The 14363-nt window shown below is 43.2% G+C and overlaps 1 protein-coding gene across 1 annotated transcript in view; it reads left to right on the top strand.

Moving 5' to 3' along the window:
* The window catches only part of b4galnt4a (beta-1,4-N-acetyl-galactosaminyl transferase 4a), a 120701-nt gene that overhangs the window by 96256 nt on the left and 10082 nt on the right, over positions 1–14363 (top strand). The window contains exon 8 of the mRNA XM_076088836.1: positions 4870–4948. Within this exon, the coding sequence (XP_075944951.1) occupies positions 4870–4948 (79 nt within the window). The remainder of the gene's footprint in view (positions 1–4869; positions 4949–14363) is intronic.

Raw genomic sequence — 14363 nt, forward strand, 5'->3', positions numbered from 1 at the left:
ACATTTTTTTTGTTTTAGTTTTTCACATATCCACGCATTCAGGCCAGTAGCAGAGGAGAAGGAGTGTTAATACGACATCAAAGTGAGAACGTGGTGAAGTGGAGGCGTAGAGAAGATAAAGCATTGAAGAAGATAATGCTCTAACGCTATATTAGATAATTACATATGGGAGAATTGGAAGCGTTAGCTAGCGGAGAAGAGAAGCGGCGGATAGAAGCAACGGACAAGATACAGGAGAAGAGAGGGGGAAGGAGACGGGGAAAGAGCAAGGGATGAAGGAGAGCAGGGGGGGGGGGGGCGAGGCAAAGGGAGGGTGATGGAAGAAAGAGGATTTATTGAGGCTGCAGGGAAGAGCAGCGTGATAGCTCTCTGATGGATTAGAGGAATGCATGAGAAATGGAGTGTGGAGGGGAGTGAGCGCGAGGGGAGAAAAGTGAAGTTTGTGCGTCTCCTTGGGGCAGCTCTAAACACTGGTATCATTAATGTAGTTGAGAGGAGAGCACTCGCCGAGCACAGTCTTTTATTTAAAAGGGCCACCTGTGGGTATTGGAGAGGCAGAAATCTGGCGAGAGAGAGAGAGAGAGAGAGAGACGGGGTGACAGTCAAGATAGCGTGAATGAGAAATTGAGTTGGAAAAAGACGGGGAAGAAACTGGAAAAGTAGAATCAGTAAATTGCTGAAGCCGGCGGGCAGATAGATGAGATGAAGGGAAAGTAAGAGAAAGAGAACTGGTATTTAACCAAGGGCAGAAAGTATACTGTTTCCATTTCCACTTCTGCTCTGCTCACGCCAAACCAGGTTAGTTATACAGAGGGTGTGTGTGTGTGTGTGTGTGTGTGTGTGTGTGTGTGTGTGTGTGTGTGTGTGTGTGTGTGTGTGTGTGTGTGTGTGTGTGTGTGTGTGTGTGTGTGTGTGTGTGTGTGTGTGTGTGTGTGTGTGTGTGTGTGTGTGTGTGTGTGTGTGTGTTCAACCTGTCTGTCGGTCCTCTGGATGTTGTGCACCCAGGCTTTTGTATATTTCTTTAGACAAACCCGCAGCAGAACCGTTTTCTTTGAGATGCCCGTGAAAGAAGTTTGTTTCTCAGCAGGACAAAAAAGAAAAACCCTCTATATGTTCTTGCCCAATAAATATTTCATACTTTGGATGATCCTTTCTGAATATTGTTTCGCTCCAACAGTCGCATCTTGTGTTATCCAGCCCAGTCGAGCTCCTTTGTCTGTCTCTCTCCGTTCAGCCCAATGAAGGGAAGCTGGAAACAAAGACTCCAATTAGTCAGGCAATTAGACTCTTGTTTTGTGTCCTCTACTCATCCTCTGAGTCACACGCTAATGGCTATTCTTTCCTCTTCCATCTCTCATTTGCCCTTCACATGGTCTTTTATGTTGTTTTGTTTCTCTTCAGGCGTGGCGTTCTGTATGAAATCACATCTCAGTGATATTCATTGTAATGTATTTTTCCTTTTAGGATACAGAAAGCATTTATGATTTCCTCTCTGTTTCTGCTGTTCATTGCTATTCATCGCTCCTCTTTCCTATTTTTCTCTTCATCTCTTTCTACCGTAGCTCGCCTCGTCATCCATCACAGGAAGACAAGGTGTGACCAGTGCACCCACACACACATAGACTCATGCAACACCTCTGTTTTTACCTTTTTTTTGTATTCACTTAGTTTTTGTCGAATAACAGCATTCACATCTTTCTCATTTGTCTGTAACCATCACTTTATTTGGGTCCTCATGATGAATTTCCATATTTTAATTTCCCAAAGAATATTTCTGTCTTATTCATGCCCAATTAAAAAAAAAAAACACACACACAGATACTAAGAAATCACGCAAAGTTTAAAAAGGAAATAACTTTAAGTAGACAACTGCAGACAAGGAATTAACAGATGCCTCACCTCCACAGAGAAACTAAATGACATCACCCCAAGATGAAATTGCTTCTGAATTGGCATACAAATGACTTAAATTCACAAAGAGAGTATACAAAGGATGTAGCTACACAAAAGCTAGATACCTGTGTGAATAGGACTTAAAGTTCTGCATCTGTTTCTCAATCTCTGTCTCTCAGTAGCCCCTTTCACACAGCCTGTTCAAGGCGGGAATTTTGCGCCTTCATTCCACCTCTGCTCCGCCACTAAGCTATGTTATGATGTGATATGATCCTTTTCTTGGTCTCCATCTTGCTCCGCTACTGTTTCGTGTGTTTTTGTGTGTGTGTGTGTGTGTGTGAATGGGCACATTGTCTTATCTGGAATCTTGTAAACAGGTTTCTATTGGCTGAGCAGCTGCTATCACTGCGGAGAGGTTCAGACGCTTTGGGTGTGTTGTGTGTATGTTTGAGTTTCTGAGAGTGGCAAGGGGCTAGTAAGGAGTTCCCCAAAGGTTGACGGACGGTAAAATTGTTCAGGATGCATTTTTCTGTGTGTATCTCTGTACAATTGTTATTCATTTTAAGTGTCCTCCTTGTGTGTGGTTGTGTGTCAGCCTGACTCTGAAACACTGTGGCGGCAGACTGCCTCCTCTCTCAGCTCTGACATTAGATTATCCCCCAGATGGAGTCAGATTATGGTCTGAAACAGACTAATGACGGGTCAGGAAATGTAGCAATATCCCTAAAACCCATCTACAGTCGTCCGCTCAGGGGCAGGAACTCGATAAGCTAAGGCCTCCGAAAAATATCATTTTGAGTTCAGGATGGAAAAAGACACGCCGACTTGAAATTGAATTTGCTAGAATAGAGACGGTGAGATTCAACGTTTGAGAACCAGTTTTTCTGACCGTAATATTCCCGTGTTTTGAATTACTTTATATTTCACTATAGACAGAATCCTGCACTCAGTGCTCTGGTTAAGATGATTACTCAATTTCCCCACAAAATCATTGTATTCATTAAAGTTTCATCTGATCTAATCTAATCTAATGACTCTAATGACTGTTTTGTCTGAGGTGAATGCAAAATAACATGTTATTTTCTTTTTTTGAAGTGTGGCTTAGCTTAAAGTCTCGCATGGCGTTGTGTTTGAATCGTATGAGAAAGGGCATGTTGGGTGCCAGGAGCTGAAAGAGGCACTTAGGTTCGCTGAGTGCCGTTTCAGCAGCTGCACAGAGAGACGTTCCCTATTCATGAGAGTGACCTTAGCACACTGTCACTGCTCTCCAGCACCTGCAATGATTTATTGGTTACAGAACGCTGGGCAGCCGGATGATACGGCGGCGTTTGTGCATAGAGCAACACGCAACCGTCCCCCCCCTTGAGCTTTTGTCCTTCCCTTTCAACTCGGTCAACCACATCAGGAACATAAACACACACACACACACACACACACACACTGCCAATAAGTCTACTAAACTGTATTTTGCCAATCTTTATCGTGAAAGACCAGGCATTTATGTCTGACAGTGCTGAAACAATCAGTCTGTTGTTTATCGAACGGAAATGCTAAAACAAAGTAGCTGACTCTGGCTTCTCAGTGTTACAATCTTTCTGCTTGTCTCTTTGAGTTTTGAACTGCTGGTTGGGCAAAACAAGCAACTTTAAAAGTCACCTTGTGCTCTGGGAACTTGTTAAATATAGCCGCCTGTCACTTTCGTCATTTTATAGACTCAAATATTTCATCTTTTTAACTTGTGAACGTGCACATTACTCGAGAACAAGGATAACCTCATGCAGCAAAAGTTTCTCTTATTTGCTTGCTTGTCATTGTTTCATGTTATCTCCTGTTTTTGTGCGGCTATTTTCAATTCCAAAACACAGACTTCATCAAAGAAGATGAGCTTTTGTTTGTTTCAGGAGACAAGCGGGAGACGGGAGAGAGAAACCAGGCCGTCACAGAGAGAGAGAGACACGGAAACAAAGACAGAAAATGAGCAGCGAAACGGAGCAAGCCATCGCACATCGTATTAAAACTCCATAAAAATGGAGGCGCCAAACGACTCCAGAGTTCAGAGTAGCAAATGTTTTACAAATAACCAAGATGTGGCAAACAGAATCATCATGATCTTGTTGATAGTTTTTAGATTCTCCAAGATGCAATGTCATTTTATCCATCAAAGAATAGCTTTAATATGCATTTAAGGCATTTTCTTTTTTGTAAAAGGGCATTTATACACTGTAGATGTGTAGTATATATGCATAAACATGCATAAACATGATTTTATGCACTGCCCAACAATGTGTCTGTGTATTCAAATATGTATGTATGTGTGTGTTTGTAGAGCTAATGATGTGAGGAACAGTGCTCGGGTGTTGCTCATTCAGCAGCAGATGCTGGCCTATTATCCGAGCTGTGTTTTTGATAAGAAAATTGTCGCTTGGTTGTGTGTGTGTGTGTGCGTGTGTGTTTCATCAGGGCAGGGAAAAACATGCGCAGTAAAACTTCGAATCAGATCTTTACTCGGTCTAAGCAGAATATCCAGAAAAACACTGGAGCTTGTGTAAGTGTAAAATGTTGATTTATGTGGAGCATCGATTTTCTTCCTCACCGTCTCAGAAGGAGTGTTTTATTCAGGACCCGAGGCTGATGATATCCTGGCCCACAGCCGTCTCTTCTGCCATCTTGCCTGTAGCACAGATTTATACTCTCTGCTGATTAACCTGTCCATTCTCAGGTCCAGTTGCTATATGGTTTTATGACTATTCTGTGCTGTTAAAGTCAAAGTGTTACTTCACTGCAGTCTCATTAAACCCTGTAATAGCTTTAGTTTTCAGTGACCCAAAGTTGCTCACAGTTGTACTTCTGGTCCACACATAACCGATCCGAAGGTGGAAAGAGCTGCAGTGGCTTATTATAGAAGATAGATTCTTCCTTTCTTTTTTTCCATCAGCGTCAAATATCTAACAATAGCTCTCTCTCTCTCCCCCTCAGCCTAATCTCGTCCAGACGATACTACTTTGAGGTCCTCCACAAGCAGGATGACAAGGGCTCGGATCACGTGGAGGTCGGGGTAAGTGGACCCGTCTAATCGCATGAGCTCACTTCCTCTGCTCTACCTCTCTGTCTACACGTCTTTACCCTCCCCAGTCATTTCATTCTAGCTTACTCTCAACGTATGAAGATGCTTCCACCGAGCTTTGACCATCGGAAGAACACTTTTCATTTCGTTTTTACTCGTAACCTGTGTTTAACAGAGTCAGAGTGGTGGCTGGTGAAATGAAAGGAAGCGTTTGAAGTGGAAAGATCTCCTCTCCTCTCCTTTGCATTTTCATCCCTTTTTCCATCTGATCAAAACTGCATGCCATGAATGACCTCCTTGTTGTCACACTGGCCTCCCCTCCTCCTGTCATCCCTTTCCTCCTCCATCTCCCTCTCCCACTGCACTTCTCATTGGCTTTTCCTCGGTCCGTATCTTTGTTCTGTACTTTTTGTTCTTCTTCTATCAACTTTCCGTTTTCCCTCCCGTTCGCGTCGACTCTCCACTGCACCATTTCTCTCTCAGCGGTGGTGTTCTGCACCTCGGGCAAAGCTCAGAGATGAGTGGTGCTTAATTTTGAGATGAAGTTTCAAACGAGAGCCCACACGCCTTGTGTGAGCGTGTACTTTGAGTGGGAGGGGAGATGGAAAAAAGAGATCACTGATGAGGTGTGTGTGTGTGTGGAATGAATCTCTTAACAAGCCCCGGGTTATTGCCATCATGGTGACCATCATCATCATCAGCAGAGCTGGCGTTGCTCTCTCCTTTCACACAACTTCAGTGTCATTCTTTGCACCCTGATGGTTAATGATTTTTTACTTCTCTCTCAGTCTATCTTTATCCCTCAAACTCGGTATGATTGCCCCTGGCTACTCTCCTCTGCCGTATTTCTGTCTTCCTATTAGCTCTCGTTAGTTTCTTCCTGGGTCTTTCTATTCTAAACTCTCTTGTCACATTTTTGTTGTCTTTTTTTTTTTCCACCGTGTTTCGACCAGCCGCTCCTTGGCCACAGTTTCCAGCACTACTGTGCTCTTTTTTGTGTGTGTTTTTCTTGCTTCTCAAGAAACCTTCAGTCCAGGAGAATCACTCGTGAACCCGATGAGATGTGGGCGGAGAACTGTGTGTGTGTGTGTGTGTGTGATTGAGAGGGAGGCATGCATCTACTTTACAGTCATGCCATGTTGACATTTGGGCCTCCAGTCTGGCTCGGTAATGGCGAATCTGGCACAGTCAGCTGAGAACTAGGTTTTTACACAGGCTGTATGCAATGTACTGTTGGTAGCAGGTCTCCCATGTATTATTCTGTTGCTGTGGGATGCTGTGGGTCGTTGGTGTGGGTGTGTTATGAATATTCAGCTGATGATGTGCAAGTGTGACTAATAAATTACAGCCTGTGACAGCCACATCCCAGTGGCAAACAAATGACTTATTTGGAGAGTCTCTGTGTAGGACAAACGGACTGAGACGGTGGGAAAGGCCACAATTCAATCACATCTTTATGTTACTGTTATTGCAGTTATTGTGTCCTTGTTGCTGGACTGGTGAATTCTACTGGTTAATATGGTGGCGAGTGGGGTGGGGGGGGATCCTGGGGAGGTTGGATGGGTCAAACGAATACAGGAGACCACTGTTTCATGTAACAGAGATGTTCCTATTAAAACCCCAACCAGGATCTCTTAGGATCTAAGTACTTTTACTGACTAAGTAAACCTAAAAACTATACCTTGGAAGTTTATTCTGGAGAGAGACCGTATACATGTACGAGGGCAAACTGTATGTGTCCTGTGCACACGGAAGTTTATTTTAAAAATGTGACGAGCGGATACAGACACACAGTCCCCAGGATACTCTGGCAAAATCATTGAAGCTGGCTCAACTTTTGCGACAGCATAGCATGTCATCTGGCAAATACAAGCAGACGTGTTCCTTTAGTAGCACTACACCGCTCATCGTGTTGTGAATGGTGTAATTCTGAGGGGAACTGCAGAGTTGGCAATAATTCTCAGTGGGTTTGTCGCTACAGTTGACCCCGATCACATAGCACATACAGTAGTCTGTTTTTCCACTGTCGAAATAAAAATATTGATGGGAGCAGTTTAAAAATAGATATAAAATTGATACGTTATTTAAACTTGACTTCCTGGTGATATTTAGTCTTCTCACTGATGCCTGTAGCAACATACCCACAAAAATACAGACCCATACTAAAAAAAATACACATCGTCTTTTGCACTGGGAACTAGGAAAGATTCATGGCGTTGAAACTAAAGGTGTTGGTCTCTTAATCACAGATTGTTGGCTTGATCTACGGACAAAGACCGAATGGACAGATGTTAAAAAAAGGGGGAGGAGACAGAAATAAGAAATGGTACAGGAGTCTGCAGACAGATACATATACTGGAGGCCACTATATCAAGTATTCCTGTTCTCTGTACCTCGTGGTATTTCTCATTCAACTCATTCAGAAAAGTGTTCATGTGATTATGTCTGCCAGTGAATCAAGGTCATGTGGCCATCCCTCTGCCCCCCCCCCCCCCCCACACACACACACACACACACTACTCACGAGGCCATCAAAGTGGGTTTGTACTTGTAGAAACGATTTAATGAAGCGTATAAAAGTCACGCAGCAAATCAAGATAGTGTGCGAGAATGTGTGCGTGTGTGTACACAGCGCTGTCTTTAGTAAGTCCCCCATGTGTGATTTAGCAGCGGAATACATTTCACACCTTGACAAAAATAGCAGATTTACCGTGACCAGCCCACAACAGCATAAGCCCAGGGCTCACATAAATCCGCAGAAACCCAGGCGCTCATTTGTTAAACAGCAGATAGCGTGGATTCACAGCTCTTTCTCCTGTGTTCTGTAACCAAGCTGTGATTGCGTGGTCAAAGGTGGGCTGTTCCTCTGGGAAAGTATTTGTTTAGCAGCGCTTGTTGTGAAGAAACAAGAGGGTGTAAATATCAGATAACGCACACAAGCGCAGTCTGGAAGTTACCTTTTGGCAAGAAAATAAGAAAGAGAACCCTTGTTCTCTCTGTGTTGGTCCCTTTCTTTTCCGTCGTGTGAAGGAATTAGAGGGGATGGCTGCAGGAAGGCGGAACATAAACAACATTAGAGACAGGAAGAGACAGGTTAGGAATACACTCTGCCTTTCTCAAGGGGATGGAAACAACTGCATTTGTATGTATGAATAGTGGGCCAATAAATTAGGAGATTGTTGAGTTGTAAGAACGAGTCGGCGCGTTACTAAATCTGCAACCTGACATTCAACATTTCCACTACTACGCTCAACGCTCTTTTCTTCAATTCATTTCAAATAAACTCTTGAGAGTGATGACTGTTTTTTTTTTTTAAGACTTGGTGAGATTCTTAAATGTCATCTGGATCTCTTGTCAGTGACACACAGGACCTTTCCACTTGCCTAATGGAAAACGTCTCTTGCTTATTAGTCTCGTGGCAGAATGAAGGAAAGTGTCGGCCATTAAGCGGTGTGATTGAGAGGTGGAGGGAGACGGAGAAACAAGAGAAGAAAGTCACGCCTTAATTAGTAACGGCAACTTTATGGAGAGGCATGGGTGTTGGATTTAAATGCAGGATTTTAATGGCCATGTTTTTTTTTTATCACTTTTGCCAGGCCAAGTCTCAAACTGCCGGCCGATTAATACACGCATCCATGTATGCACATGCACCCATCTACCCCAACCTCCGCAGACTCATGGGTGCATTCACTTAGGCACAACCATACCCACACAGGCCTCTCAGCATCTGCCAATATAAATCAGTAGTGGCCCGTGTGACCTGGAGCCAGCTGTTAAAGTATATTGTGTGTGTCGTTTCACTTTGCAAATAATTCTGCTTTCTCTCAGTTTCTTTACCACCTTTCAGGGTCGACTTTAGTTCAGCGTGGAGTCCTATTCTCATGCCTCAGTTCACTTTTCGGGTTTTTACTGCGCTTGTTTTCACGTCTTTTCCACTTCCATCGTCTCATTTACTTCGCTCTTTATCATTAACATGCACACATTTACTTTGCTCTTTCCAAACATTACCTTTCTTTTCTTTTTGACACGCATGTTAAGATCTCAGATTAAGATGAAGGTGTGTGTGTGTTGGTGAGTGGATATGGCAAAAAAAGCAGCAACACCAGCTTTAACCTTTACCTCGCCAACAATCGTTCTTTAATGGCGTGGCATGCTTTTACTGCAATGTTCATTGTCCTCATATCCTCTAGAGGGCAACATCGATGCCAATCAATACGACTGTAATGATTGCATGGTGATCATAAAGGCTCTCTCGCATTATGAGGATGATGAAAAGTGCAAGACATGGACATACATTCTCAATGGGAAGAGCTCATTATATAACTGAATATTATTCCTATTCATGTTATTTCCATCTGTGAAAAACCACTGGGTGAACACTACGTAGCCTTTAGTAGAGCCGATGCTCATGTCTCTCTTCCTGTCTTTCATTCCAACGCTTTGTCTTGTCATCATGCAGATTTGATCAGGCACTTCCCAAAGAGCACCGTCCCACACATGGCATATCGTTTTTTAACGTTAAAAAGGAAACTACGTAGTGTCTCTTGCTCATTGTGTCCTTTTCACATTAACTTTCATGTCTTAACAAGTGCTTCTCTGTGCCACTGAGACACTGCATGTTATCAATGAGAACGTGGAATATTTGGAAAATGTGACCCTGCATGTTCGGTGGCTCTAGAGCAACTTAAACACACACTGGTGTTAGCATATTCAGGTCATGTTGAATGTGTCGGATTACATTCTGCCGTTGTATTCCATCATTGGACGTTTTTTTAGTGTGCCATTAGCTGCATTAGTGCAGTCATGTCAAAGCAATTGTTACGTGTAAGCAATATGTTGACCAAAGTCTGTGGCTGCAGAGCAAACAAATGGGATTTTGAGAGGGGTGCAAGGACATTGTTCATGTCAGGGAAGTTTGACTTGATTTGAATGTAGTGAGAGTGTTAGTGTGACTAACTGGTTCCCCCTCAGAGCACGCGGGGCATCGCTGTAAACGCACGCGCTACGACGTGCCGGTAATTGCTACGGATATTGGGCTCATTTGTCTTTCTGAAATGTCTGGTCTGAGAGACTGTGGCTAATGTATAATTCAACATAGAAAATAAAACACCCCCGTCACTGTATCCACCTCCTCATCTCTCTTTGAATATTGGTCCTTCGTCCCCAGGCGAGACTTGATATGACATGAAAAAACAAGCCACTGTTTTCACGTCAGTGTGACAGGGAATGGAGAGGCATGTAAGTGTTTAGCTTTGTTCAGCTGTCAATTGGAATAAGAGCATAATCACTCATGAGCTTTATGTCCTTGTTTCCATGCTGTAGTTTTTGCTTAGGTGCTTTTCCGGCTCTTCTTCGCTGTCTGCATCCTTGTCAACTCTCATTGTAATAAGGTTCTACAACCGTATCAGCAGAGCGTCAAACGGCCGCAGTCTTTTGTGTCTTCTATGCTCTGTTGGGGGAGGTATGTGCTGAGAGAGCCTGTCAGGAGTTTCTCCTTGATGCTCTCTCAGGCTCCCGTCACAGGGCAGCACCACAGCTCCGCGCTTCACACTTTCCATTACTGCCAGCGTTTCTCTCTCTCCCAAAGCTGTCATAACTTTTCTTGCATCCCATCAGCAAATGGAGCTCTTTCTTGTCATTGCTTGTCATCTCACATGTTGTATCCCTATTCCTGAGAAACAAATGTATCATGATTTAAAGTCGGGTCATAAACACTGCGTTGAATAGTGTGTTTTATCAAATAAAAGCGTGTCTAGTAAAATAATTTGCTTTTCCACATTGTTTGGCTGGCACAAGTCAACATGCACCAAAAGGACTGCGTTCATACTCTCAGAGTAGAATGTAGGTTGTGTTGTAGAGTGAGCTCGAGCTGCCAGAAGTCCACAGAAGAAGCAGTGTTTCAGATATCAGATTTATATTACAAAACATGTAACACACATATCAAATTACACACATCAGTTAACGTATCCGCTGGTTGCCTGGTAACCTCACGAAACACCAATGTAAAACCATTTAAAATCATTTTTGTAGGCGTCTGACATGTACATTTGTGAGCTTTAGAGGTGGCGAATTTTATTCCCGTTGGACACAGAACCAGGATAGCTGTTTCCTCCTGTTTCCAGGCTCAATGCTAAGCTAAGCTAACCGGCTGCTGGAGGTTGCTTCATATTTACCGTATACATGAATGAGAGTGCAGTCGATCTTCTCATGTAGCTCTTGGTAAGAAAGTGAAGAAGCATAAATCCAGTAACGTGGAAGTGTTCCTTGAATTATTCAGAATGTGTGTTACCATGACAGCAGATACGAGAGCGTATATAGAACATACTTCACACATCTGACACGTCTGACAGCTACTGGTTGCTCATCACACAAACCGCTGCCACGTACAGCACAGTATGGTTCTGTGCACTACAATAGAATAACAAGTGCCACATTCCCCTAAACCCCACCAAAGGAGACAAAGAGACAAACACTGACAGGTTGTTGATATGAGCTGTCACTAGCTTGTTAGCTGTCACCACAACTAAACGAAATAATCATTTGTCTGTTGGCCACATGTCAGACTCCATTAAGTCACCGTTTCTACGGCCGACCATTCAAACTCTAAATGAGAGATCACAGACCAAATGGTGGTTGAAGGAAAGTTTATAAGACTTGTTAACGGTTCTCACTATTACCAGAACAATGTCTCCTCAGACATTTCCTCAGTAACAACAGCCGCTCTATTTGTTTCCCGTGATTGTTTTGCACCTTGGCCGAGAGATAGAACCTTCTAACTGCTACATCTAGTGTGTTTGAGAAGGATGACGACGATACATTTTGTCAACCATACGTGTCAAACTCTGCAGGACTCACAACTCAGTCTTTTGGGGATTTAGGGGATTTTATCTCATTGGTACACTGGAGTCTACTTGCACCTCCATCTTTTTCTCTCACTGTCTTATGCGTCTTCTTTCTTTCTCCATCATAAACCACAACTCTGAGAACAAACAAGCCTTCCTGAAGCAATACTTACCTCATCTATCCCTGATCTTGCCTTGGCCCACATCTCAAGATCCTCTGTCTCAACTTCGACAGCTTGGATAATATTTATGTCTGTCAGCGACTGTCATCGTAGATCACATATATGTTTGAATGATGAGGCTATTTTGTTATTGTCAATAAATCGCATGAAAAGGCCAAAAACAACAATGCATTATTTTGTCTCAAAATGCCATCCATGTCTATGTCTCTCAGCTCCATTCAGTCCTACTGAAGATGTACTTTTTTGGGGGGTTTAGTCACAAATATATAGTTTCAATCTTGACAAAGGCTAAGTGATAAAAACTGCTGGTCACTGTAGTTTTTAGCAAACGTTAGAGGAGTAAATAGTGCATTCGTTGAGAACTATTTTCAGCCTTAATACACATTTGGTGCGCTAGTGAATAATGCTGAGTCACCTTTCATGACATATCCTTCAATCTTAGTCTCCAACATTTGGAAAGTGGCTCATGTGGTGCAGTAGCTTTAATAACTACAATTTCCAGGCTGTCCTGCCCTCAAACAATCAATGTAATTGTAAAGGGGGCCCTGCTCTGAACGACCATGCAGGCTTACCAGCCTACCTTGTATAAATATATAAATAACAACAGTGTAGTACCAGTCTCGTCCTGTCTTTGTCCCTCAGGCTGGTGTCATCAGGCTTGTTATCATCTGTCTTGTTCCGCTGTCCACACTGCCACAGACCTTTCTCTGTTTACCACTCTACTAATTTGGGCCTTAAGCCAAGTGTCTGTGATTGAGCCACTGAGAAAGAAAATAGAAAACTGGCGCAGCCAAACCTCTCTGTCCTCTGCTGAACAAATTGACACGGACAACGTCTGGACAGCCTTTTTGTCAAGTTGAGCCGTGTGATTTGATTCAAAATGAATTCTATTTATTCTTCAGAAGATCCAGGACATGACTGTGAGACCGCTAAATGGAAGTGTTTACTTTCTTTTGATCTTATTGGACCTGAAATCTAAATAGATTTTTACCTATAATGCGAGATGTGAGATAGTTTCATTATGTTATTGCCTATTCATAGTGCCTTAGGCTTTGGAGTATAGCCGATTGAATTGAAGGAAACAACTTGTCGGTGTGTGTGTGTGTGTGCGTGTGCACGTCTACTCCAGCGGGCAGCGAAGCACACGCTCTTTGTGTGAGTTGGAGCAAACACCCTTTTTGGCCAGCTGAATGAAAACTATATCCAAACCTCATATGTCACTGGGTGGTCCAGGAATGACGAAACGTGATAAAGCAACCCTGCTGGCTGCCCGTTGCTATTTTGCTCTGCGATTGGTACTTTTTATCATTTCCCCTTGGATATTGATTTTCTTTCCTCCCTGTTGAACTTATGGGGCCAGCGAGCAGGCCTCTGCTTCTTGCTGCTGCTCTCTGTCAACACTATTTCACAGAGGACACACACGCACACACAGGGTACCCACACACACACACACACACACACACACAACCTTGTACTTCTATCTTTGTGAGGACACTCGTTGGCATAAAGCGTTCCCTATTCCCTTACCCTCAACCTTAAAACCCTCAAACAGGCTGTTGAAGGTCTGTCCCAAAATGAGGATTCGCCAAAATGTCCTTACTTTCCCAAAAACAACTCAAATTGTCGCTCAAAAAGATAGCTGTGCAAGTACACACATACACACATCCATAGAGAAATGCTTTGTGTATGTGTACACATAAAATACACACGCACACCAAGTCAATACCTGCCTTGGAGGAATGAATCAGAGAATAGATGGGGCTCGACAATGAACTGGAAAAAAAATCACACAAAACTTTAAAATAGGCCTAACAGGTTCACTTGCATCATTTCAAGTGCTCTTAAGGCTGATGTGACGGCAGCAGAATGTCAGGTTTCGACCCTGGCATTGACCCCCCCCCCCCCCTACATGCATGCCAACACTAAAAGCATCAACTGTCACTCACTCATTTAAAATTTAACAAAATAAACATTTTGCAGCAAAGCAGCCAACCAATCACAGCCCATACTGTTGTAATAAAAAGCACCAGAAGAAGACCGTCACACGCGACACCAGAAAAAGCTAGAAAGACCTTGAGATACGATTTTTCTTTTGTCAAGCCACTGCTTCCTAGTTCAAGTCAAATTTAAAAATAAACCTCATAAGTTAAAACTCACACGTGGTCCCCACCTTTTTTTTTGCTGTTTGTTGATTCAGGCTTTGACAGCCGTCGACCTTGAGCACAATCACCATGAAATAACGACACAATGCTGAAGCCTTGGGTGGCCTGTTGAGCTGCTCCCTGCTGCTGCTCAGCATGATGCCGCGCTGTGTCCTTGTTTGTTGTTCTTTTATATGTGCACTCCTTTTGGGTATGTGTGCCTCTGTGTTCAGGTGTGGAT

This window comes from Anarhichas minor, unplaced genomic scaffold (assembly GCF_050575085.1).
Source record: "Anarhichas minor isolate MPS153535 unplaced genomic scaffold, ASM5057508v1 ptg000011l, whole genome shotgun sequence".
NCBI lineage: Eukaryota > Metazoa > Chordata > Actinopteri > Perciformes > Anarhichadidae > Anarhichas > Anarhichas minor.